A 26,469-nucleotide genomic window follows, 5' to 3' on the forward strand; every position below is an offset into this window, starting at 1 on the left:
ATCTAGTCCAACCCCCTGCAATGCAGCTGTCCCACACGGGGATTGAACCTGCAACCTTGGTGTTATCAGCACCTAGCTCTAAGCAGGTGACATTATCTTGTGTCGATTGCAGGAGTCATTGTATCACCACCCTGTTCTTTGTTTTATTTTCTTTGGCTGGCAGAGTGAAGCCTGCCCTGCCCACCCCATGAGGACTGGCAGCTTGAGAGCCCACCTGGCCTCAATCCACCAGAGGAGGAGGGGGGGCTAGATTAAATCCTGGGCCAACACGGGTGACAGAGCCCCCAGAAAGGACAGAACCAAAGGAGGTGCTCCCTTTGGGAAGATCTGCTCTGGGGGAGAGCAAGGGCAAGGAGCACCTCCTCAACGTCTTCTAGGGGGATGGTCTTGCCCTAATGGCTTTAACTGGTTTTTAACTGGGTTTGTTTAAAAAAAAGTGTGTGTGTGGTTTGTTGGTTTGTTGGTTTTGGGAGGAAGGAAAGCGAAAGTGATCTGTCATGGGCCATTTCTGAGAATTCAGATGGTTAGAAAGAACACCCTGCCTAGGTCCAGAAGCCAATAGATAGGGAAGGTGTGTTGTTTTTCTTGCTGGCCATTTCCTTCTTTCGTTTGAGAAAAAACAGGATGCTAACAGGATCTCTGCTCTTAGCAAAACAGCTCAGCAAAGATTTCCATGTTTTATGTTTCATTTATGCTGCATATGAACGTATGAAGAGCCCTCTGGGATCAGGCCAGGGGCCTGTCAAGTTACAGACTCACAGAACTGAAGAGTTGGAAGGGACCCCAAGGATCATCTAGTCCAACCCCCTGCAATGCAGCTGTCCCACACGGGGATTGAACCTGCAACCTTGGCCTTATCAGCACCATGCTCTAACCGACAGAGCTCTCCAGTCCAGCCTCCTGTTCTCACAGTGACCAGCCAGATGCCCCCAAGGGAAGCCTGTGAGCAGGAGCTGAGCTCAAGAACAACTCACCCCTTCTGTGGTTTCCAGCAGCTGCAATTCAGAAGCATCACTGCCTCCAGCTGTGGCTAATTCCAGCTGTGCACAAACATTATTTCACATGCATAGAACTAGAGTGAAACATATGCGCTGTGAAGGCAACAAGTGTGTATTTGTAAATGTATCTGGCATACAGGTATATTCATCAGGGTGGCATTGATGATGATGATGAAATACGTAATAAATATAGGAACAAAAACCAATAATCCCCCTGGCACAACACATATAAAAGAGCTTTGGATGTCAATCTGCCAAAGGCCTTGTTGGAGAGGAACATTTTCGCCTGGCACCTAAAGATGCATAATGAAGGTGCCAGACGAGCCTCCTTGGGGAGAGCATTCCCCAAATGGGGAGCCACTGCAGAATAGGCCCTGTCCTCATGTTGCCACCCTCTTGTGGAGGAGGCACATGAAGAAGGCTATCTGGCGTGCAGGTGGGGTTGACCACAGATCCTTTTCCAGGACACATTCAGTGGCGAATTTGAGTCTGCACAACCAGCACAAACACCCAGAAAGAGGTGGGGGAGAAGCTTCTCCAGTTTACTGACAGCAGGTAGCAGTTGGGTAGCAGGACTCGATTGAGGTTTTTCAAGTCAGTGCAAGACTCCTCTGTGTTTGTTTTCTTTACAAACAGCATGGGTGTCCCCACAAGCAGTGGAAGGGTGGATGAGCCCTTCTGGAGATTTTTGTCCAGTTCTTCTCATGGAGCAACCAGCCCATGTTCCCAGAGTGCAGATAGCTTGCTCTTTGGGATCTGCAGCCTGGGAATCAGTTCTGTTGCACAGTATGTTTCCAAGCACAATTCAAAGTGTTGGTGTTGACCTTTAAAGCCCTAAATGGCCTCAGCCCAGTATACCTTCTGGAGAAGAAGAATATAAGCTTGGTGCATCTTCCATCGGACAGCTATTGAGATATGTGAAGATGGCTCTCCTATCTCCTCTCAGCCTCCTCTTTTCCAGGCTAAACATCCCCAACCTCATCAACTGTTCCTCCCAAGGCTTGGTCTCCAGACTCTTGATCCCCTTGGTCGCCCTCCTCTGCCCACCTTCCAGCTTGCCAACATCCTTCTTAAACTGTGGCGCCCAGGACTGGACTCAGTATTCCAGCTGTGCTCTGGCACCTGGAAAGGAACAGCATTCTGGTTGCAACCGGCTTTCTTCTGTTGTAAGAAGATGGTCAATCAGTTCCTTCCTTGGCAGACCGCAAGCTTCACATGAGCCCACAGTGTGATGCAGCAGCAAAAAAGGCTAATGCTATTCCAGGCTGCCTCCACTGGTCTAGTGTCCCGATCAAGGGCAGTAATGAGTCTATGGCACATGGTCTGACTCTGTATAAGGCTGCCTCCTATGCCTCTGAATACACCAAGTGTGGGGAAAGCCATTGAGCTGACGTCTTGCTTGTGAGTTTCCTGTCATGGCATCTGGTTTGCAGAGCCATCAGGCTGCTGGACTATGATAGACCCCTTTTGCCTGACCCCTCAGCCGGACTCTTTTGATGCTATTGTGTTTTCCTTTTATGGATGTGCAGTTGGATGAATCAACTGAGAAGAAAACACTTTCACTTTCCATATGTCCAACATTTGGCTATTGCTGTGCACTCAAAACCTGCGACAGATTCAGAGCTCTGAGAGGGATGGGGAGAGTCAGGGGCTGCCAGAAGCTGCAGAGAGAAACAGCCAGACCAGCAACACCTCCAGGCTGAGAAAACTGCCCAGCAGAAGTCAAGGTAGTGAAAACTATTCTGGTGGAATTAAGCAAAGGTGGGGATCCCTCCTGCAGGAGGAAATGGAGGGTGGGGTGGGAAAATATTTTGCAAATGCCACAATGCTCCTTCCACACCTGGTTTTGTAGGGGCGGTTGGTGGTTGGAGTCAAAGTCTGCCCTCCTGGGTGATGCCCTCAAAGGAAGGGGAAAGGGGGGGCACAGTACATGCCAAGGATTCACCCCTTTCTCTTTTTATATAATTTCTATTAAATTTTCTGTGTTACAATTTAAAATACTCATTTTACATCCTTAAAATATCAATGACTTCCCTTCTTCTCTTTCCATGGTTCATTTTACATATCATAAATCCCTGCATATTTTACAAAAACTAAACCATTCGGGATTCCATTATTGCATCCATCAAGACTTATTTACACTGCTGAATTTATCTTTATGCCGCCAGCATTTTCAGCTGTACATAATTATTTCCCATATATTCAATAAACATTTTCATATCTTCTCTAAACACATTTTCTTCTTGTTCTCTTATTCTATATGTTAAGTCTGCAAGTTGTGCATATTCTGTCAACATGAGTTGCCATTCTCCTTTGGCTGGGATCTCGCTCGTTTTCCATTTTGGGGCTAACAAAACACGGGCCGCAGTAGTGGCACACAGAAATAACCTTTTCTGACACCTGGGAATTTCAGTCTGAATTATCCCCAACAGAAAGGACTCGTCCTTTGTTTCCCAGTCTAATAACAGATTATACATTTTAAACAAAAGTTTCTCTTTGTTTTGTAGAAGTTCTTTTTTGAATTGTGAGCTTTGGTCCAAAAAACCATTCTTCCTATCTACTTAAACATTTCATGTGACAGATGGTATTGTAACCAATCCATAACATGGCTCCTTACACTTTCCATTGATTTAAGTTTAGGTTCTGCCCCTGTAAAATACAGCAATTCCCCTTAAGTCACCCACTGTCTATCCATATTAACTCTCTTAATTGTAATAGCCTCAACAGGATATAGCCATAAAGGTGTTTTCCTTTCCAGCATATTTTTATATTTCTCCCAAACTCTATACAGATTCTTCCTAAGGATATGGTCCATAAAACTTTTATAAATTTTCACCTTCTTTACTAAATTCATGCATGCCAGCCAAATTTTGTCATGACTTTCTGAGTCCAGGATGTACAAAAAGCATTCACCCCTTTTTGGAGGCGTGTGAAGGAGAGGTCAGGTGGTAGAAGTTTCCACAAACGCCCTACCTCCAAAAAGGCACAGCCACCGGTTAAGTCCTTTCTCCTTCTTCCTGCGAGATGCAATGCTGCCCCCCCCCCGATTCCCAGACCATTAAAAAAACCTACAAGGAAGGAGATTGCACCACCTTCTGAGGGAGTCTGTTCCACCATCAAACAGTTCTTGCCTTCAGAAAGTTCCTCCTAAGGCTTAGTCAGAATCTCCTTTTTTGTAAATCAAATCCACCGGTTTGGGTCCTGCCCTCTGGAGCAACAGAAAACAAGCTTGCTCCCTCTCCGGTGTGACATTAATGTACAGGTTTGGGGGTTCAGGCTGCAAACCTGTGAGGTTGTAAGTCCTCTGGCTCTGATTTGTGGGCTCTTCATTCTCCTCCTCTGTATATTGTTTTGTTGTTGTAAAATAGCACAATTAAGAAATGCTGAAAATCAGCCTGCCACGTTTACTGACCCCACAGTAAAAGTGACTAGATTAGGTTGACTGATTTGATCTTCTTGTGAACTGACTAGAATGTAGAAGGGGTGTTCTCAGGTGAAATCATTCGGTTTAGAGTTTGATATGTAACCCTGTTTACCCAGAACTGAGCTTATCTGCCTTTATTCCCTTATAGAGTCCTTTGTAGGTTCTCCATCGGTCGGAGAAAATAACAGTGGCCAACCAGAGAACATTGAGAAGCAAAGCAGCTCGTAAGCCTGATCTTTATTGAACTGTTGCAACAGGGTGCTCCCCTCACACACAGGAGGATCCAGAACCAAGTTGTGCCTGCCCTTATATAGACATTTTAAATTCCCTGCCCTGTTACTTAAGACCGCCCCCCACAAACATCATACCTACATCACAGAAAAGGCGGTCTACAAGAGAAATTTGAATGTTGTTGTTTTTCCTGTTTGCCAGGTTATCTGATAATGCCTTATCTGATTGCCTTTTCTGGTAGTCTGGCCATTCCTTTGAGATGGTAATCACTTAATTCCTGAGACAACAGGAAGGTTCCCTCACCCCCTCCCTCCTTGCAGAGAAACATATATATATATATATATATAACCTTGAATTTTTTTACTACACTGCAAACGTTCTTGCCTTGTACAACAAGTAGCAATGGAAGGACCTCTAAGTTTTGGTTCTTCCAGTTTCTATGATTCCCTTTTGGACTTAGACCCCTCACAGGGAGTTCAATGTTTTTTCACTGGAGCCAAGGTAGAGGGCCAGCAACCTTTATCTCATTGAATTTTGCTTCCTTAGCTACCAGTCTTAGGTATCAGAGAGGACCGATTTACATATTCCCCAAACTTTGTTTTTGGCTAAGGACTCCAGTAGCAGGAAAGTCCCTGGAGAGAAACTAAGTTTCCAACACTGAGAGTCCCCCAGGAGTTCTGCAAATGATTTTTGGTGTTTTTAATGCAGGATTTCTGGACTGCCGTGAACCCTGAGTGGCGACTTGTCTTTCTGCAACAGGCAGCATGGCCAAAGGTAAGTCTTAGGGCTTTCATCTTGACCATGTCGCCTTGTCCCTGGCATAGGTTTGGACATTTCATGAGAGAGATGTCTTTGCCTTTGCCTTTGCCTTTCTATGGGATTGCATTATTATTATTATTATTATTATTATTATTATTATTATTATTATTATTAGTGTTGGTCTTCCATTCTAGGAAAGTTGCTCAGTTGTTCTAAGGGGATCAGAGAAAGTTCAGTGCACCTGGGATACATGCCCAGTTAGAACTGAGCCCAATTAGAATCTATTTAGCCCCATGGTTAACGCATTCTAAACCAATGCTAAAACAAAACCATTCTTAAAAGGGGCACTTGTCCAAATTAGTCAATTTAACTCTATAAGGGATCAGTCCTGCTAAATCAAAGCATATATACCTTCATGTATCTGGTGTTTTCATGGATCCTGAAGCTTCTCCTTGGTAAACGAGTTAAAACACGTTTTAAAATGAGTAGGGAAGGTTGGTAGAGTGCCAGGTGGGACAAGGAAATGTGGCCAAAAATTGATCTAATCTAAACATTGGACTATGCAATAGCCTGATCTATTAGAAAGCATAAAATGCATGAGAATAATTCATTGGGGTGTAAAAAATAAGACAGTATACATTAAACATAAAACAATGACACACAAAAATTGCCCCAACCCTTTGTGGAAATAACACTCTGTCAAACACATTTCAACATTCCTACATAATAACACATAATACACAACAAACTAATTAAATATCTTGAGGCAATCATGGTCTTTTACATATCTTTTCAATCCTGGAGCACAGAGTCTTGAGGTTAAAAAGTGAGAATGTCCTTGCAATTCAACTTTCTCCCCTTTGTCAGCCCCACTTCCCCGTCAGTCTATATCCTTTGAAAGACATAGCTGTGGCCACGCTGGTGTCTTTTGTTGTCGTTGCTGCAGGTAATAAATAGCCTTGTAGTCAGGAGGAGTTGGGCTGAGGGTTTTCCATCATTGGGTCTGCATTAACATCTGTAAAAGTGATATCCTGTAAGGGGGCAGGGTTTTTTAGGGACTTAAAGAAACAGTTAGAAAAGGAAGGGGCAAAAGCAAAAAAATAAAAAATAAAATAAAAATCACCTCCTTGAGTTATCTTGGGAAGCTGCAAATAATAAAACCTTAGTGTGTTAAGCATTTGATTCATTTCAATATTATTATCACATTTCCATATAATTATTGTTATCTGCTAAGTTTGTTTGCTTTCCTTCACTTGGTTACTCCACATATACAAGAAGAAAAGGGTAGAAATACAAGAAAGGTGAAAATATAAAAAGAAAACAATTTTTTTTAAAAAAAATAGATTACCAGTTAAACAATTTTTTCCAGATGAAAACGGACTTGACATAAAGACATCAGATTTAGAAAAAGAATTATTATTAAATAATACAAAGATATTATCAAAACTACACAGATTACTCCTGGACTGAAAAATGGGAAAACAATGGGAAAAGGCTTAAAATTCACCATGTGCTATCTGATAAATGAGAACTTCATGAAAATAACTTACATATGGTACCTGATCCCATCCAAATCAGTCAGAATAAATAAATATCAGCAATAGGTTTTGGACTTGCAACAAAATGAAGGAACCTTATTCCACATGTGATGGCCATGTCCCCAAAGTAATAATAATAAAAAAGGACATGACCTATGAGGAACCCAAAATAAATAAATGCTAAAACACACAGAGGACGAGATGGTTGGACAGTGTTCTCGAAGCGACTAACATGAGTTTGACCAAACTGTGGGAGGCAGTGGAAGACAGGAGTGCCTGGCGTGCTCTGGTCCAGGGGGTCACGAAGAGTCGGACACGACTAAACGACTAAACAACAACAAAACACACAATTTTAAAAGAAATCCTACGTTTATCTATTTTGGCATTCTAACAATGAGCATCCCAAATGAAAATAAAAGAGTGTTTCTTGATGTGACAACATCAGCTAGAATGTTAATAGCAAAATACTGGAAAATGAGTTAATACCAACAAAAGATGAGTGGCAATTTAAAGTTGTGCTAGTACCTCGAACTAGCCATAATGACAGAACTAATAAGAAATACTCAGGCAAACAGGGTAAAAGGGAATGGGTTTGCTTAAAACTACCTGACAAAATACAGTTCCAAAACAATACTTGGTTGTGCTTAGATTAATTTCATAGACATAATGGAAGAACTGATTTAATAAATGAAAACAGATTATTTGTAACTTAAAAAGTGTTAAAGCCACAAATATAAATGCAATTACTTTTCTGAGAACCTCAGATATAGAATATTTAAATTACTGTTTGTATCCCATTATGATGATGTTGATGTTGATGATGATGTTGATGATGATGACAGGATGGACAGATCTTCCGAATTCGAAGCTGGCTCTTTGTTGGCCAGTGATCCACATTTTATAGCACATACCTCATTAATACTCCCACAGCCACAGATAGAACCAACAATCCCCCAATCAACCCAGGAGGGAGAGAGGAATTGACCGTTAATGAAACACCACGGGACTGTCCTCCCTGCTTGGGGTGCGGTTGGTTGGGTTTTATCTTCTAGGGATACTTACCCTATCAAACCTCCACCTCTTCCCCATACCATTTTGACCCAGGAGTCCTGGCCCAAGGATGACTTGTTAGTGAGGGGATGTTACCCCTCTATTGAGGAGGCTAGTATGGGGTCTGGGATTTCCATTATTGAAGGGCTAGGGAGGAATGGCGGTGGGGCTAGATATCTCTATCGGCGAAGGGTTTTGAGATGCAGTGATCCTCGAACTCCTTCCAATCTACGCCCCATCTGAAGGGATGAGGGTAGGGAGAGCAAGGATTACACACCTCCATCATTGGTGCTGTGCAATGCCAGGTCCATAGGCAACAAAACCGCCACCATACGTGACTTTTTTGTCTCGCAGGGGATTGACCTGGCTTGCGTGACAGAGACCTGGGTACGGGAAGGCGAAGTAGTCTCCCTACATGAGATAACACCCCCAGGTTTCTCTGTCCTCCATCAATCGTGGACTATGGGTCGGGGGGGAGGAGTAGCGTTGTTAATCGGGGAGGATTGCTCTTTCAGAGCTTTGCCATCACCGGCGATCTCTGGCATTGAATGTGTAGGTCTCGTGTGGGGCACCAAGGAGAGCTTGGCTGTCTGGCTGGTGTACAGACCACTCAGCACACCTGCAGCCACCCTGTCAGACCTGTTGGAGGTGGTGGCGGGCTGGGCCTTGGAGTTCCCAAACCGTTGGGAGACTTCAACGTCCATGCCGATGCCGCTCCCTCCTCACAGGCTCTGGACCTAGTGACTTCCATGGCAACACTAGGGCTCTCCCAGTTTGTTTTGTGCCCCACTCATCAAGCAAGCCACACGCTTGATCTGATCTTTGGGGCTGGCATAGATGTGATCATGCTCTCCCCTGTGGAAGTGCCATGGTCTTATCACTACACTCTGAAAGCCAAGAATGACTTCCCGCTCCTCCCCGGCACAGGTGGCGAACCTATTTGGGCTCGTCCGCGAAAACTGATGGATCCTGATAGATTCCGACTAGCCTTGCGGGGCCCTGCTCCTCCTGGCGACTCATTAGATGACCTTGTTGAGGACTGGAATGTTGGAAAACTAGCCCCCTCGGGAGAGGCTGGCCCCTCTCCCAGGCTCCAGGGGCCTGTTTGCTGGTGATCTTCCCTGGCTGGCATCCCGGCAGTCCAGGGAGATCTTGATAGGCGACACCTCCCTGATGAAAGGTGCACACCCCCTTCCCTCTTGCATAGCAGCAGGAGAAAGAAGATAGCCAGAAAGTCTATTTCATCTCTAGTTTATTTCTGACTGTACAACTGTACATAAAACATGTCTGCTCGCTCAGTCTCCTCCGAGCAACTGCATCAAACTTCCTTCACACAAGCAACAGGAAGGTCTCATATTACACTGAGAACAAATATCTGAGAAATCCCTGGAACATCCTGTCCCACGGTCAGGGCCATCATGTAATGTAAACATCGAACTGCTTGTTCGCATCTGCGTAGTAGTCATATCCCAACATGGAATAACCGGCTCTTGGCAGCCATTGATGAGATCGTGCCTAAGCGCCCTCTGCGACCCCCTCAAAACCGGGCCCCTTGGTTTACTGAGGAGCTCCGGAAAATGAAGCGGGATCTCAGACAGCTAGAACGAGTATAGCGACAGACTCGTGACGGAGCCTCAAGAACATCTTATAGGACGCTTATGAAAGCCTATGAGATGGCTATGAAAGCTGCTAAGAAATCTTACTTTGCAGCTTCCATTGCATCCGCTAGCTCTCGCCTGGCACAACTTTTTAGAATAATTAGGTCAATAACGTCCGTAGGAAGACAGCCAAATTTAAGCACAAATTCGACCCACAGCTGTGAGGCATTCACGAGCTTTTTTGCGGAGAAAGTCCTGTTGCTCTGCCGTGACCTCCCTGCCAATTTAGATACAGTGAATGAACTGGAGGCCCCTCGACTGACTTCAGGTCCAGTGTTGGACCATTTCGATCGGATACTCCCTACTGATGTGGATAGATTCCTCCAAGTTGGTAGGCCCACCACCTGCCTCCTTGATCCGTGCCCGTCTTGGCTGATTAGGGAGTGTCCACATATTGCGTCTTTGTCCCTTAACACGGGGACATTCCCAAGGGAACTGAAGGAAGCAGTGGTGTGTCCACTCTTAAAGAAAACTTCATTAGATCCCTTAGACCTATCCAATTACCGCCCAGTTTCAAATCTTCCATATCTCAAGGTAATTGAGAGAGCGATTGCTGAACAGCTTGGTAGGTTTCTGGAGGAAACACTGGCTTTAGATCCATTTCAGTCCGGTTTCCATCCTGGTTTTGGGACCGAGACGGCTCTGGTTGCCCTAACAGATGATCTCCGTAGACAGCTGGATCGAGGCGGGTCAGGACTGGTGATCCTTTTAGATTTGTCAGCTGCATTTGACATGGTCGATCATGATCTTCTGGACCACCGCCTTGCAGACGTGGGGATACAGGGCATAGCCTGTAACTGGTTGTGCTCTTTTATCTCTGGTCGGGGACAGAGGGTGGCACTAGGGAGGGAAATGTCGTCGCGCCACTCCTTGGTGTGTGGAGTGCCGCAGGGCGCAATTCTCTCCCCGATGCTTTTTAACATCTTTATGTGCCCCCTTGCCCAGATTATCCGGAGCTTTGGGCTGGGCTGTCACCAATATGCTGATGACACTCAGCTCTATCTGCTGATGGATGGCCACACCGACTCGGCCCCGAACACACTGACCAGATGCTTGGAAGCTGTGGCTGGATGGTTTCGTGGGAGCCGATTGAAACTAAATCCTTCGAAGACAGAGATAGGGATGGCATGGGGATGAGGGACCAACTCCCTTCTCTTGCGGGGGCCCAATTAGTGCCATTGCCTTCCGTTAAGCGTTTGGGTGTAATCCTTGACGCCTTCCTTTCCATGGAGGCGCAGGTTATAGCAACAGCCAAGGCGACATTTTCCCACCTTCGCCACATCAAGCAGTTGGTCCCTTACCTTTCCCGCCCCGACCTGGCCACAGTGATCCATGCGATGGTCACCTCCAGGCTTGACTACTGTAATTCGCTCTACGCGGGGCTGCCCTTGAAGCTGTCCCAGAAACTCCTGCGGGTACAGAATGCTGCAGCGAGGCTCCTCACGGGGTCTCTGCCATGGGAGCATATTCACCCAGTGCTTTTCAAGCTGCACTGGATCCCGGTGGAGTACAGGGTCAGATTTAAGGTGCTGCTTTTGACCTTTAAAGCCCTTCACAGCCTAGGACCCTCGTACCTATGGGACCGCCTCTCCTGGTATGCCCCACGGAGAGCCTCAAGGTCCATAAATAGCAACACCCTAGTGGTCCCAGGCCCTAAGGAAGTCAGATTAGAAGAAGAAGAAGAAGAGTTTGGATTTGATATCCCGCCTTTCACTCCCTTTAAGGAGTCTCAAAGCGGCTCACAATCTCGTTTCCCTTCCTCCCCCACAACAAACACTCTGTGAGGTGAGTGGGGCTGAGAGACTTCAGAGAAGTGTGACTGGCCCAAGGTCACCCAGCAGCTGCATGTGGAGGAGCGGGGAAGCGAACCCAGTTCACCAGATTACAAGTCCACCGCTCTTAACCACTACACCACACTGGCTCTCAACCAGAGCCAGGGCCTTTTCAGCACTGGCTCCGGCCTGGTGGAAAGTTTTGCCTCATGAGACCAGGGCCCTGCAGGATCTGATTTCTTTCCGCAGGGCCTGTAAGACAGAGTTGTTCCACCTGGCCTTTGGCTTGGAGCCAATTTGATTCCCTCCTCTTTCTTTTTTCTTTTCCTTCTCCTGCGATGAGGCTGCATTTTAATATTTTAATGTTTCAATATTTTAATGTTGTATTTTAATTTTGTTTTTAAGTTGTAATCATTCAACTTGTTTTTATTATTGCTTGTAAGCCGCTCTGAGCCCAGCCTTGACTGGGGAGGGTGGGGTATAAATAAAAATTATTATTATTATTATTATTATTATTATTATTATTATTATTATTATTTGTGCTGTGGGAGAAAAGAAGGGACAAACACTTTGTTAATGGGGTTGAGTCTTCTTAGGTAAAGGTAAAGGTACCCCTGCCCGTATGGGCCAGTCTTGCCAGACTCTGGGGTTGTGCGCCCATCTCACTTAAGAGGCCAGGGGCCAGCGCTGTCCGGAGACACTTCCGGGTCACGTGGCCAGCGTGACATCGCTGCTCTGGCGAGCCAGAGCCACACACGGAAACGCCGTTTACCTTCCCGCTGGTAAGCGGTCCCTATTTATCTACTTGCACCCGGAGGTGCTTTCGAACTGCTAGGTTGGCAGGCGCTGGGACCGAGCAGCGGGAGCGCACCCCGCCGCAGGGATTCGAACCGCCGACCTTTCGATCGGCAAGTCCTAGGCGCTGAGGCTTTAACCCACAGCGCCACCTGCGTCCTCAAAAAGTGCCGCCTTTGCCCCGTGTGAGGCTCGAACTCACGACCTTCAGATTATGAGACTGACGCGCTGCCTACTGCGCTAACGAGGCGCTCTGAGTCTTCTTAGAGGTTCACATATCCTGTTGAAAGGGCAATTTCCCCCCCCCCCCATGTGAAACTCTGTCACGAAATGCTGTTCCTAAATGCATAGGCATATACACACAAAACAAAACCTGGTATAAAATTCTTTTAAATCCCTTTGGGGGGGGTAACTACTTAAGAGAGTAGTGGGAGTGCTCTGATATTTACCTGCAGAAAGAGTTTGGCATGTTAGATTTGGAACTTGGCAACCTCTTGACTTTTGATGGCCCAGGACTTAACATTCCAAGGGCGTCCATATCACTGTGGAGCAGCTCTTGGCATCAGAACGTTCTTCTTGACGTTTTGTCAGAATCTCCTTTCTTGTAGAAAAAATTAGGTAGCTAATAAGTAGCATGCCCATGAAACATTTGTAAGCCCATTTTTTCTTTTTTCTTTTTTGCTAGTCTCAGGAACTTTGCTGACATGGTATTTTTTTATCTCTTATTTAGCCAGAGCAGACGAAGAATTGAGAATTCTGCTCATTGGCAAAACCGGATCTGGGAAGAGCGCAACAGGAAACACCATCCTGGGGGCTGAGGAATTTAAAAGCACATCCAGTCTTGATTCAACAACCAAGGCCTGCGAACGAGGAGAAGCCCCTGTAGATGGCAGGACAATTGTTGTTGTTGACACACCTGGGTTCTTTGATACAAAAATTAAGAAACGCTTCACGCAAAATGAGCTTAAGGAGTGCATTGATATGGTCTCTCCTGGAGCTCACGCCATCCTTGTCGTGATAAAAGCAGGAAAGATCACAAAGGAGGAGCAGGAAACATTTCAGCTCGTGAAAAAGCTCTTCAAAGATGAAGGAAAGAAGTATCTGATTCTTTTATTCACCTATAAAGATGAGTTAGATAGGAATGGTTCAACTCTACAGAAGTTCTTAAAAGGTGCTGAGGGGCACCTGAAGAATCTGATTGAGATGTCCGAAAGACGAATGATTGCTTTTAACAATGTGGCTGATGAAGAAGAAAAGCAGACTCAGGTGAAGAAGCTCATTGAGATGATTGATGGCTTGGTGGTACTCAATGGCAGAACACCACTGTACACCGAAGAACAATTCAATAAGGACATGTCTTGGTGGAGTTGGCTTACGTCTTGCTGGAGATAAGGCTTAAGTTATTGTAAGTTTAAGTTAAGTCTGCTGCAACTGGATTTCTGAAGGACAGGGCCAATCCTGAATGTATTGGATCTGTGACCATGATGCTCATTTGCCTTCAGCAGCACTAAAGCTCTGGTGGATGAAATATTCATTGTCTCTGGTCTGTTTGGGGGGGAATCCTGCAACATGTTTAAGTTTTTACTCTCCTAACTATACACTGGAGTTCTGCTGTGGATCAATACTGAGTAGAATTCCATGACACTAACTTCTGTTTGTGTTGATACATTAAATGATTTATAAAACTACAAGTGAGGAACTCAAACTATATCCTTGTTCTTGCTGTGTGTGGCAATTATTCTGTCCCTGGTGTTTCTTCCTGTCCTCATAAGATGTTATGTCTTTCTTTCCCCGGTTGTTGCTGTTATCCATCATATCAGATTGTTGTTTCTGAAATTTCTCCATCGCTCCACCCGTGCTTCATTGTTTTGCAACTTTTAACAACAGCTGAAAAATCACTCTGTCCCAATAAATGACCTGTTTTCACCATTGCGCATTTATTTGGAGTGCAAATGTTTCATTTCTCCTGTTCCGTTTAATTTTCCCTTTAATCTTCATTAGGCTTTTCAGTATTGATACACTGAAGCAAAAGTAAAAACAAATTGTGGAAATATTCAAATAAAAATGACATTATAAATACCAACCCAGCCACTTTACTTATGGTTCTTGGGCTTAATAGATTATTCAATTTAAAGAAATGATATTAATCTTATTTCTTTTTAAAAATTCTTACAACATAATACAATATCATGTAAACATTGAGTCAAACATCCCACTCTAGCCCAGAAGGCAGAGTTTAGGAAATGCATAAAAAACAACTCCCAAATAACACAGCTGAGTTCCTACCACAGACAATTGTTTGCACAGAAGGCAAGACACAATTTATGCTAACCCTGGCTGTTTTTTTTTTTTTAATAAATATTTATTAAAGTTTTTAAAATACAAATGCATAAATAAATAACATTGCTTATTCCATAACTTAGTTTCATCACTTCTTTGGACTCCCTCACATCCCCCGCTCCCACTTACTTCATTGTTAAATATTTCCAAACAAATTATCATCTTATTTTCACTTTTATAACCGCTCATTTATCTAGAATCTAGCAATTCTTCAAAAAATTTATATTTCCTTTAATCTCACTTATCGTCAAATTCAGGTCTAATTTAATGGTAGGCAATTATTTGTAGTCTAGCATCCTTCTTAATATTCAACCAAATTACAATGTTTTTGTAAATAAATCTTAAATTTCTTCCAATCTTCTTCGACCCTCTCTTCTCCCAGGTCTCGGATTCTGCCAGTCATCTCGGCCAATTGCATATAGTCCATCAGCTGCATCTGCCACTCTTCCAGTGTGGGTAGATCTTGAGTTTTCCAGTTCTTGGCTATGAGTATCCTTGCTGCCGTTGTTGCATACATAAAAAAAGTTCGGTCCTTCTTTAACACCTTCTGGCCGACAATACCCAGAAGGAAGGCCTCTGGTTTCTGGCTGTTTTTTTTAAAGTGAAGGAAGTCTTGCTTTCATTTTTAGCTGTGCACATAATAAAGTTGTACAGATCGGTTGCAAAAGAGTCTTTATGCTTCAAACCTTCTGCCAATTTTATTTTGTTAGCCCCTCCCCCCACAAGTGTGATTTGTCATACTTCATTGTGCCACAAAAGCTCACACCTTTCTTTGAGTTTGTATACATACTTAAGGCATACTCCACAAGTGTCCTGGGAAAACTGGTACACCCTGTTTTTCTCTGGTGAGGGAACAGCGGCCTTTTTGGTTGTTGTGATCTCACACAATTTCACAGCACAATTCCCCTCCCCCAACAAAGTGCTTTTTCAGGGCTGTGATCTTGCCTTAAAATGCACATTTTGGGGTGCCATGCCCCCAAAAGTGCTTTAATGGGGGGCACAGTGTGAAATCACGCGAGATCACAGTGACCAAAATAGCCAACATGCTCTCTCGATAAAAAAACAGGAAGATGGCGTCCCAGATTTTGGCTTTGAAGTGTTGGAGGGTATCCTTAAGATACATATGTAAGAGGCTTGTTGTCTGTAATTATATTTTGGGAATAATTCATATTCTTGTGTAGCTGCATGATCATATTACAAATCAAGCACAGCTAGTCGTTGCCCCTTTTCCTTTTTCAAGTATTTCTTTTCTGATGACCCCAAGGGCCTCAAAAGACAGCTCTATCGCTTTATGAAACTGCTGAGAAAGCCTTTACTCTTAGCGCAAGAACACAAGTCGCTATACACGCAGGTTCACAGCACATGCAATACAAAGCACAATAGCTGTTGCAACAAAAAAGTGTTACTCATTTATACTGCGCTTTTCAGACAATACTTTTAAAAGATAAGTGTTTGGGGACGTTTTTAATGTCTGATGCTGTATTGTTTTTAATATTCAGTTGGAAGCCAGCCAGGTGGGCGTTGTATAAATAATTTCTTCTTCTTCTTCTTCTTCTTCTTCTTCTTCTTCTTCTTCTTCTTCTTCTTCTTCTTCTTCTTCTTCTTCTTCTTCTTCTTCTTCTTCTTCTTCTTCTTCTTCTTCTTCTTCTTCCTCTGTGAAGGCCACGCAGGCACGGTAAATTAAAGCTATGTCAGTGAATGCTTATGCTTGAATCGTAGGCATGCTAAAGTGAAATGTATCTAAATGAGTTTTGGTTAATAACAGCTAGTTTGCTTCCTTGAATGAGGTAATGAGAAATCTTTCTATGCATATGATTGCAGGAAATTTTAATGCTTTGTGTAAGAAACCTATAGGTAACCACCCTACCCCCCCCCGCCCGGTGTTTGGGGGGTGGGGTTCAGTCTTTGTGAAAGTGATCCCACTGAACCTACTGCTTGGAAAGTAATAAAATCGTTGGACTCTGATCTCCTCCTGGCTCCTGAGTTTTATTGGCAAGACTCAGGAACTACAGGCTGTTTGCCTGCAACAATGTGAACAAATTTTTCTTCTGAAAGTCTAGCCCAGAGTAAACAGTTTCAGAACCACTGCAATAGACCTGCTTCTATCTTCCTGACAGTACGTTTCCGAGCACAATTCAAAGTGTTGGTGCTGACCTTGAAAGCCCTAAACGGCCTTGGTCCAGTAGACCTGAAGGAGCGTCTCCACCCCCACCGTTCCCCCGAATATAGAATGAGATAAGCATTATAGGGTTGCCATATGTCCTCCTTTTCCAGGACATGTCCTCTTTTTCATGGGTAGAGTCATAGCAATCCATAGTTAAAAGTAGAAGTTGGCAAATGAGTCCCAGCAAAATACAAAGTATTAGTGCTGTCTTTTAATATAATGTCTCAGCCTAGTAGACCTGAAGGAGCGTCTCCATGCCCATCGTTCAGCCTGGACACTGAGGTCCAGCTCCGAGGGCCTTCTGGCGGTTCCCTCACTGCGAGAAGTGAGGTTACAGGGGACCAGGCAGAGGGCCTTCTCGGTGGTGGCCCCCGCCCTGTGGAACGCCCTCCCATCAGATGTCAAGGAAATAAAAACTATCTGACTTTTAGAAGACATCTGAAGGCAGCCCTGTTTAGGGAAGTTTTAATATTTGATGTTTTAATGTATTTTTAATCTTTTGTTGGAAGTCGCCCAGAGTGGCTGGGGAAAGCCAGCCATATGGGCAGGATATAAATAAATGATGATGATGATGTTGATGACGACGACAGTCCTTGCTTGCTCTGGTACCCTCACCCAAACCTTTAGCAATCTGGGTCTGTCTCAGCTTGACTTGACCAAAGCCTATTGACCTCAGACTGGCTGTGTTTCATTTTGCTTTGGAAAGTGGAAATTTATTATTTCCACCTTTCAATGGAAGCTGGATCAAACGGCCACCAACCTTTCTGGATCAGGGGTACATTTTGAATTTGGAGAGAGTGTGGTGGGAGGCAGTAGTCATAAAATTGCTGGCAGGAGTGTGTGGCAGAGCACAATGTGGCTGCCATGGGGAGGTAAAGTGTAAGGACCCCTGGACAGTTAAGTCCAAAGGCGACTATGGGGTTGCGGCGCTCATCTGACTTTCAGGCCAAGGGAGCCAGCGTTTGTCCACAGACAGCTTTTCCTGAACATGTGGCCAGCAGGACTGAACCACTTCTGGCTCAACGGGACACCATGACAGAAACCAGAGTGCACGGAAATGCTGTTTACCTTCCCGCAGCAGTGGTACCTATTTATCTACTTGCACTGGTGTGCTTTCAAACTGCTAGGTTGGCGGGAGCTGGGACAGAGCAATGGGAGCTCACCCCATCGCGGGGATTTGAACCACCGACCTTCCGATCGGCAAGCCCAAGAGGCTCAGTGATGTAGACCACAGCGCCACCCACATCCCATGCCATGAGGAGGGCATGTCATAACACAAAGTTAGAGAGCAGTGTCTAGTCATTGCTGCTTCAGTCTCTCTCCCTCCCCAACCCCCACCTGACTGTGGACAGACAGCTTTCAAAGGCTTAATAACCCCGTTTCCCCAAACACTGATCCTAAACCAAAGCCTAGACTGCCATCCCGCGCCCACTTCCTGGGAATAAGCCCCAGGAAACCAAAAGAGGCCTGTTTCTAAGCCAGACACATTTACTGCCCTACAGCCAATTAAATGTGCATTGAATTCCTAATGAGTGCCTGGACATCAGGTGCTGCACAGCGAGAGACATGCTTGAACCTCTTCCCAAAGTTCTGAAATTTTACCATTTGGGAAGGGAATTATTTAACACCGGGGTCCCCAAACTAAGACCCGCGGGCCTGATAAGGCCAGAGGGACTCGTTTATCAGGCCCGCAGCAACCCCCACTGCTGCCGCCTGCTCTTACTGGCACTGTGCTGCACGGCTGCCCACTTCCGAGTCAGAGGAGCACCGGAAATAGCTTCTGCGCATGCGCAAGTGTTATTTCCGGTGCACATCCGGGTCGGAGGAGCCCTGTGTACATGCACACAAACTATTTCCATGTGTGCACGCATATGGGCACGCACTCCCCAGTCCTCCGGCCCGCCATGCAATCAGTGCTGGAGACACTGGCCCAAGGCGCAGTAAGTTTGCTGACCCCTGATTTAACACCCATCTCCAGAAAACAACTCTTTTTTTATTTGCATATTCAAAAACAGGAACAGAAAGCATATTTAACCCCCTCCCCCTGTTCCACTTACAACTTTGTACCAAATACTTTTCACTTTTCAATGGAAGCTGGATCAAATTTGTCCTGCATCCCTCATTCCACTTCTTTGTTCCTCAGACCCTTTCATCGCCCATCTGTCTGGTATTTGTAGGGGCAGCCCCATGGGAAGGCAATCAGCCCTGAGTGCTCACTGGAAGGACAGATCCTGAAGCTGAGGCTCCAAGACTTTGGCCACCTCATGAGAAGAGAAGACTCCCTGGAAAAGACCCTGATGTTGGGAAAGATGGAGGGCACAAGGAGAAGGGGATGAAGGAGGACAAGATGGTGGGACAGTGTTCTTGAAGCTACCAGTATGAGTTTGACGAAACAGCAGGAGGCAGTGGAAGACAGGAGGGCCTGGTGTGCTCTGGTCCAGGGGGTCACGAAGAGGCGGACACAACTAAATGACTAAACAACAACAGACAGAGCAAGGCTCCATTTACAATTAAGGAATAAACACTTCCAGTGTTTCCTGAGAAATGGCTGGCAGCTGAAGCATTGCAATTACAGAATGGAAAGGGGATTGGTGACCTTTTCCTTCAAAATTATAGGAGGGGCTTTGTGCGCTGCCATCACCATTTCCTCCATTTGGTGCAGGAATTTTATTTTCAGGGTAAACAGGAGTCCATTTTTGCACCTACACACACCACTTTTAATTGTTCTCCGATACTTCGAGGGGAGGAAAAGGGAAAACCGGGGCATTCCAGGATCAAATCAGAAACTGGGATGGCTTATGCAATTCCTGGTCTGTCCCTGGAAAACAGGGGCTCTTTCAGAACATGCATTCTCCCACCTCGTGGTCTGATTGAGATTTCAGAAGGCTCTCCCTGCTCAGGAGGCCAAGGAAGGCAGAGAACTGCAGGGAAACTATGGGAGTAAACAGCAAAAGCGAAAGCGAAATCTATGTGCTGTGGACAATTTCTGAGAATTTGCACCATTAGAAATAACACCCTGCCTAGTGTGGGAAATCCCGATAGGCAGGAAGAGCATTCTGTTTTTCATGTCAGTGGTTTCTGTTTCCTGCTCCACCTTAAATGCAAAACAAGATAGCAGTTTCTCTCCTCTTTGCACAACAGCGCAGCAGAGATCTTGCAGTTTCATCCCACATGGTATGTTTTGTTTATGCTGCACGCAAACCTTATTTCACATGCATATATCTGGAGTGTGTTACAGGAATTTATGTTGTTACTGAAATTACGGGGGGGGGGCACATCTTTAAAGTTATTAAATGTTACAAATATTATGCCTGAACGTATCCTTTCGACTTGACAGCTCAGGGAATATACCTAGCTTTATAAATCATATAATATCAACCCCTTTGCCAATTCCCTCCATTCCAATGGACTCTTTTCCCTCCCACCTCCCACCATAATCCCTCAGACACATACACTCCTCCCTTCCCAGGAAATGCCCAGAGGTGACAATTGCTGAGCTTATTGTTGGCCAAGGAAAGCTAAATCCCATCACCCACTTGCCCCAGGATCTAGATATGCAAGGGAAGTTCTATTGTGGGCACATGTGCTAAACCCTGTCTGTGGTGCCCACCCCTTTACCCCAAATGATGAGACAAGAAATAAGAGTATGGGGTTCAAATTGGCCACAACATTATTGAGCCTCAGAAGTGGGAAACTTGGCACAGGCCTGGGCAGGTAACCTTCTCAACCCGCCTGGCTGAGGATATGCAGGCAGATGAGGTCCACTGAGAGGGGACTGCAAAGCGCAAACTTACACAGCCAGCCCTTCCACTGACCTCGTCCCGGGAGTTTGACCTACATGCCGCCGCTCTAGGGCCAGGGACTCCCAGTTTTGCCCTTTAACGGGCCCTGCAAGCGCCGCCGCATGGTGAGGGAGCATGAATGCATCCCCCACAAATTGGTGATAGACTAAAGGATACTTTGCCAAGGCCTAAAACTGCCACCTTAGGCCCCCTAAGGGCCTCACCACCAAGAGTCCCACAACCGAGGAACCATCACCCATACTCTGCCTTCAAACCTTGCTGTCTACCCAGTCCCTGAGGACTTGTTGCAAGTCGTGAAGCCAGAGATCATTCCCAAATGTGTCAGATGCACCCCGTCCGCCCTGAATAAGCCGGCCATCTCTGCCCTGATAGTGGGGTATGGGATAGAGAATCCACCAATTAGCCACATGGTATTGGGCATGGCCCTGTTGATTTTTTTCCACCTCATAATTAATGTGCGAGGGATTGGAAGCCCCCCCCCAGCGGAGACGGGGGAGGAGATTGGACCAGCCTATGGCCATTGTTGGGTACAAGGCATGCAAGCTTTCTATATATGCCCTTGCAGCAAGGGTCAGGGCAATGCCTTTTTGTTCTACTAGATCATTCTCCCCCAGGTGTAAAATCAAGACTCTTGAGGGGCCATGAGCCACTGCGGCCTTACTAAATATGGGCATCAAGCCCGACTAACGCATGCCCCAGTGGCCCATCCAATAAATGCGTACCTTGGGGTGAATGTTAAGGTTACGACCAGGCATGCTCCGCCGCCCAATGGACAATGCTGTGCCCCACAACCCAGATCTTCGTGGTGGGTAAACCTGTAAGAAAGTTAAATTGCAAGTGTTGAGGAGGAGGAGCCGGGATGAATGTAGCTTTTATATGCTGCCAAGCGCCAGCGCCCCAGTGTATTGATGCAGGCTGAGTCCCAACCCTGGACTGCCACTGAAGTGGCAACCCCGATATGGAAGTAGTGCCCAGAATATACTTGGGGGTCAGCTCCACAGGCCGCTATGACAAAAGGGCGCATGTTTGCGTGTATGAAGAAAGGGCCCTTGCCCTGGATTACAGGAAAAAAAAGGCGGACATTCAGCCCTTGTATATCAACGGGGAACGGGTGGAGAGGGTGGCGGAATTCAGGTTTTTGGGAGTGACTATCGATCAGGGCATGACTTGGAGCGCAAATACCACTGCTCTGGTGAAGAAGGCCCAGCAGAGAATTTATTTCCTCAGACTTTTAAAGAAGAACAATCTGAGTGAGAGACTGCTGGTGTCCTTCTACCGAGGCTCCATAGAGAGCATTCTCACATACTGTATTTGTGCTTGGTTCTCCAGTTGTACAGCTAGGGAGAGGAAGGTGCTCCAGAAGGTCATAACCACAGCCCAAAGGATTATTGGTCATCCTCTCCCATCTTTGGAAGAACTGTACGGTTCCCGTTGTCTTAGGAAAGCAAACAACATCCTGCAGGATTCATCTCACCCGGGATACAGTCTGTTTGCACTACTGCCTTCTGGCAGGAGATATAGAAACATCAAGTCAAGGACAAATAGACTGAAAAATAGTTTCTATCCAAGAGCTGTGGCCTTTTTGAATGCTGTAACTCGATAGTGGGACCTGGGAGTTTGATGGGTGTGGGTGTGGGTGTGGCTGGAATGTGGTTTGTTTGGTTGTTGTTGTTGTTTTGCTTTTGTTGTTTTTAAGGGATGGCATCCAATTTCGTTGCACTTGTGCAATGTTGCACTTGTGTAATGACAATAAAGAATCTATCTATCTATCTATCTACTTAGGCCAGACCCTGAAGAAGCAGCGTGTGTCCCAATATGGGCAGGACCCCTCCTGTTCCATCGGAGGAGGCGCCAATGTGACTCCTTTTCTCAATTGATCCATTTTTGATGACCGAATTCTGACGTTCACAGTATCCCCTGATAACTTAATGTCCGTAGCCGCCAACCCTGATTGAGGGGCCCTGGCCGCCAAACACTCCCCAACGCGCATGGCACCAAAGAAGGCTAGGGAGACTGCTGCTCGGAAGAGATGTGTTTCAAAATTTGACCAGCAGATCTCTGGTAATTTCCCCCCAAATTAGTTTGAGTGTGTTGATAGTGATGGGCTTCCTGCCATCCTGACGTGGGGGAATGATGCGACACCACCCAGCCAGCAGCTTCTTGACGTGGAAGCTGTCACAGGGGTCCAGCCAACGAAGGAATTTACAAAAGAATGAGATAGCTGCCCTGTAAAGCATTAAAGTTTTAATGGCAAGGCCCTTGCGCTTTATAGGAGAACCAGGAATTGAAGCACCCCCTCCTCGGAAGCGCGCCGTGTTATGGAGCCACGAAAATGCCCAAAGGTGTTCCAGGCCCTGGAATAAGAACGTCTAGTGGAGGGTGCTAATGCTGACAATACTCCCTGGTTTACTTCTCACTTCCAATCTCCCACAGATCGTCTGGGAAGGGATCTGGGGTCTGGGCTGCCTCTGGTGCCAGCTCGCGGAAACGCTCCACCTGGAAATGAGATAATGCATCAGCAATGTTTTTGTTAAGACCAGGTATGAAATGGGCTGTGAAGGAAATATTGTGCCGCAGGCACTCCAGCACCAACAGGCGCAGCACCCTTAGCACCCTATCGGACTTTGCCGACTGCCTGGATATAACTCTTACCACCGCTTGGTTGTCAGACCAGAAACAGACCCTGGAATCCGAGAAGAGGGCTTCCCAGATGCGAATGGCAACTAGAATAGGGAAAAACCCAAGGAAAGGTAAATCACAAGTGATGCCTGCTACGTGCCAAGAGGATGGCCACGGTTGGGCACACCAATGGCCCTTGAAGAACATGCCAAAAGCATAGCAGCCAGAAGCATCAGAATGGACCTGGAACTCCACCCCAGGATTGAGGTTTCTCTGCCAAAATGAGACCCCGTTATAATCCAGCAAGAATGCAAGCCAAAGAGCGAGAGAGAAAGAGAGAAGAAAAGAGAAGAGAAGAGAAGAGAAAAAAAGAAAGAGAAAGCAAGCCAAGTCTTCAAATCATCCTTTATCTGCTTTGTCACCCCGATGCTATGGTGGGGGCACAGAAAGCATGACCCGGCACAACTACCCTACATGCAAAATTGAGATGGCCCATTAGGGACTGAACCTGACGAAGGGTGGTCTTTTTAACCCCCAGCATTGTTTCCAGCAAGGCTTTTAAGGATTCGAGTTTGGACTGCGGGAGGTGTGATGATTGCTGATGTGTGTCCAGTTCAATACCCAAGTAGGAAAGGACCGTCGAAGGGCCCTCGGTCTTGTCGGCAGCCAAAGGTATGCCAAAGTCCGCCGCAAGACACATGAAAGTAGCTAAGGATAGGGCGCAGGAGGGGGAATCCCAGGCCCCCATGATCAAAAAGTCATCTAAATAATGGGTCATGTAAGGGGAACCAGATGTCTTTTTGATGGCCCACTCAATAAATATGCTAAAGGTTTCGAAGGCCGCGCAGGCCACAGAGCAACCCATAGGCATAGCCTTATCAAAATACCAACTGTCCCTGAGTTTAAGAGTCAAAAGTCCTCAGGATGAACTGGGAGCAGTTGAAAGGCTGACTTGATGTCACATTTTGCCAAAAAGGCCCCTGGGCCTAAATCCCTAGTCGTTCTGATGGCCACGTCCAAGGACACATATTTTACAGAACAATGCTCACGTGGTATGGCATCATTCACAGACCCACCCCTAGGATATGACAGATTGTGTATCATATGGAACTCACCGGGAAGTTTTTTGGGCACTATGCCAAGCAGGGAAACTATATTTTTTTTGAAAAGGGGGGCAGGGAAAGTGCTGGCTACTAAACACCTAAACGCTGCTCTTTTTCGATTTTGTTAAATGCATCAAGGGGCATTTCCCTTACCAACTTTTGATTGGGAGGGGTTCTGGATACTGGTGAGCTGGAGACGGGGATGTGGAAGCTGTAGCGGAACACTGCCTCCAAGTAGTTGGCTGCAGTCCTGTAGGGATAAGCTTGTAACAAAGGTAAGATCGCTGAGAGGCAGACAGGGATTGGGGTTAGGGCTGAAAAAACCTCATTTTCTAGAGGCAGCCTTGGCCTGTTGGGTTCCAGAGGTAGAAGCTCCTGAGTCTTGCGTCCCTGGATCCACTCCCCGATCTTGTCTTTCGAAAACCACGAAAAGGAGGCTTAGCCTGAAAACACTTAGTCCGTGGGTGAGGACCACCGCAGCGCTCGCACACATGGTCAAAATGGCATCTGTCTCTGCTACACAGCCCATTATTAAACTCCCAGCATGCTGACGTAGCCACCCTCTGTACTTTGGAGGAGGGTTTGCCAGATTTCCCCCCAAAAGCCCTTTTTTGAAAGTGTGGTGCCACTACTTCGAACCAAATATCACTGTCCTTAATGTCCCACCACGCCTTGGGGTCTTCAGCAGCCCTCTCATGGAATCCTCATCATACGCTAAAGCCACCGAGTTCCCAGCCATTTTCCCGGCTTTTAAAATAATGCCTTGATAGTTGGCTAGGTGCCATGCCTTGTTGGGGTAAGCGGCGGCCACCAACCCCATGTAGGATGTGTAAGCGATTAACCAATTATCGAATGTTCTATCAACATCCACTGCCTTATCCTTTTTACGACGCGATTCTGGCTTAAACTTGGAACTACAAGAAGAAGCCGGGGACAGCAGAGTAAAGATATCTACAGATTCCCCATTTAGGATGCGGTTGTGAAGATTCTTTTTTAGCCGGATGCCAGGTGGCTGATCCATCCGCTTGAAGCTTGACGCCCGCACCCTCCCTTTTGCGTCCAGCCCATCTTCCCCGCGTGGCTCCCTGGCCCCAAAAGCGTGGCGATGGCGCCGGGTGTGACGTTCCCAAATCCAACCAGGAAGGCCAGGGGCCTTGTGGGTAGTAACCCAGTACCCCTTACAGCGTTCTTCCAACTTGCCACAGGAGGAATCACATGTACCTGAGAGATCTGAAGAATCTGAAGAGTCCCTCTTGCACTTACGCCCATGCTTCCTTGATCTGCAAGACCTCTTCTTCCTGCGTCGTGTTCTGCACGAATTGGGGCTGGAGGAGCTGTCTGGTGAACTCGAACGGGTGACCTACGCCTATGCCTACCCTTGCGAGAGCGTCGACGAGGGGACTTAGACTTATCTAAATGCTCCACAGGCTGGGCCAGGCGACGCTGCAGGCTGCGGTTCTGGCACATTAATTCTGGCACATCATTCCCACAGGACAGAGAAGTGTCACTCTCAGCCATGAGCTCCTCTGGGAATACACACTTTTTCTTTTTAGGGTGGGCCCTGTAGGGCCTGGCATCAGAGGTGGAGGGGCCGTCAATATGATCACCCCTCACCTTTTTTCTAGTTATTACAAGCCTCATTGGCGGGACCTTCCTGCCGGAAGAAAAGGCCCTTTAAAAATCCTATTGGCTGCTTTTACAGCATTGCTCGGGGTGCCCTTCACAGCGGCTTTAGGGGTGCCCTCCACTATGGCTTCATGAGTGTGAGAGGGGGAGCCTTCCCTTTGTTCTGCAGCCATTTCTAGAGACATGATGCATCTTGAGGCGAGCACACCACTACTAGCACCTGCTAAAGACCTGGGCGAGATGGGCAGGTCGTATTATTATTATTATTATTATTATTATTATTATTATTATTATTATTCTACTGCTGCTGCTGCTACTACTACTACTACTACTACTGTGAAGCTGAGGCTCCAAGACTTTGAGAAGAGAAGACTCCCTGGAAAAGACCCTGATGTTGGGAAAGATGGAGGGCACAAGGAGAAGGGGACGCCAGAGGACGAGATGGTTGGACAGTGTTCTGGAAGCTACAAACATGAGTCTGACCAAACTGCGGGAGGCAGCGGAAGACAGGAGTGCCTGATGTGCTCTGGTCCAGGGCGTCACGAAGAGTCGGACACGACTAAACGAATAAAAAACAACTCCTACTACT

The 26,469-nt window shown here is 46.3% G+C and overlaps 1 protein-coding gene and 1 long non-coding RNA gene across 5 annotated transcripts; one reads left to right on the top strand and one right to left on the bottom strand.

The window, feature by feature from the left end:
• The first annotated feature begins 2,207 nt into the window (after nt 1–2,207).
• LOC309353310 (GTPase IMAP family member 9-like) lies at nt 2,208–14,151 on the top strand. 4 transcript variants are annotated; one of them, XM_081882708.1, is made up of 2 exons: nt 2,208–2,725; nt 12,956–14,151. In XM_081882708.1, exons 1-2 carry the CDS (start codon nt 2,569–2,571, stop codon nt 13,615–13,617), a joined length of 819 nt encoding a protein of 272 aa, XP_081738834.1. In that variant the 5' UTR covers nt 2,208–2,568; the 3' UTR covers nt 13,618–14,151. The 4 variants fall into 4 exon arrangements, 1 of the variants encoding a protein (XP_081738834.1); XR_014161741.1 differs by lacking the exon at nt 12,956–14,151 and adding an exon at nt 4,573–4,960 and having other exon boundaries at nt 2,593–2,725; XR_014161742.1 differs by lacking the exon at nt 12,956–14,151 and adding an exon at nt 5,362–5,427 and having other exon boundaries at nt 2,635–2,725.
• Nucleotides 14,152–22,761: 8,610 nt separating this feature from the next.
• LOC309353457 lies at nt 22,762–26,133 on the bottom strand. The gene is made up of 2 exons (XR_014161871.1): nt 25,476–26,133; nt 22,762–23,028 (listed from the first exon to the last, which is right to left on the bottom strand). It is a non-coding gene; the product is annotated as an uncharacterized lncRNA (long non-coding RNA).
• Nucleotides 26,134–26,469: the final 336 nt, after the last annotated feature.

Source organism: Podarcis melisellensis (assembly GCF_964234715.1).
Source record: "Podarcis melisellensis genome assembly, chromosome: 12".
Lineage (NCBI taxonomy): Eukaryota > Metazoa > Chordata > Lepidosauria > Squamata > Lacertidae > Podarcis > Podarcis melisellensis.

What these genes read in the sequence shown, in the direction of transcription:
- LOC309353310 (XM_081882708.1), top strand. Translation starts at nt 2,569, where the DNA reads ATGTCCAACATTTGGCTATTGCTGTGCACTCAAAACCTGCGACAGATT. An exon ending in ACTGCCCAGCAGAAGTCAAG is followed by an intron (nt 2,726 to 12,955) that starts GTAGTGAAAACT and finishes TCTCTTATTTAG; the next exon opens with CCAGAGCAGACGAAGAATTG.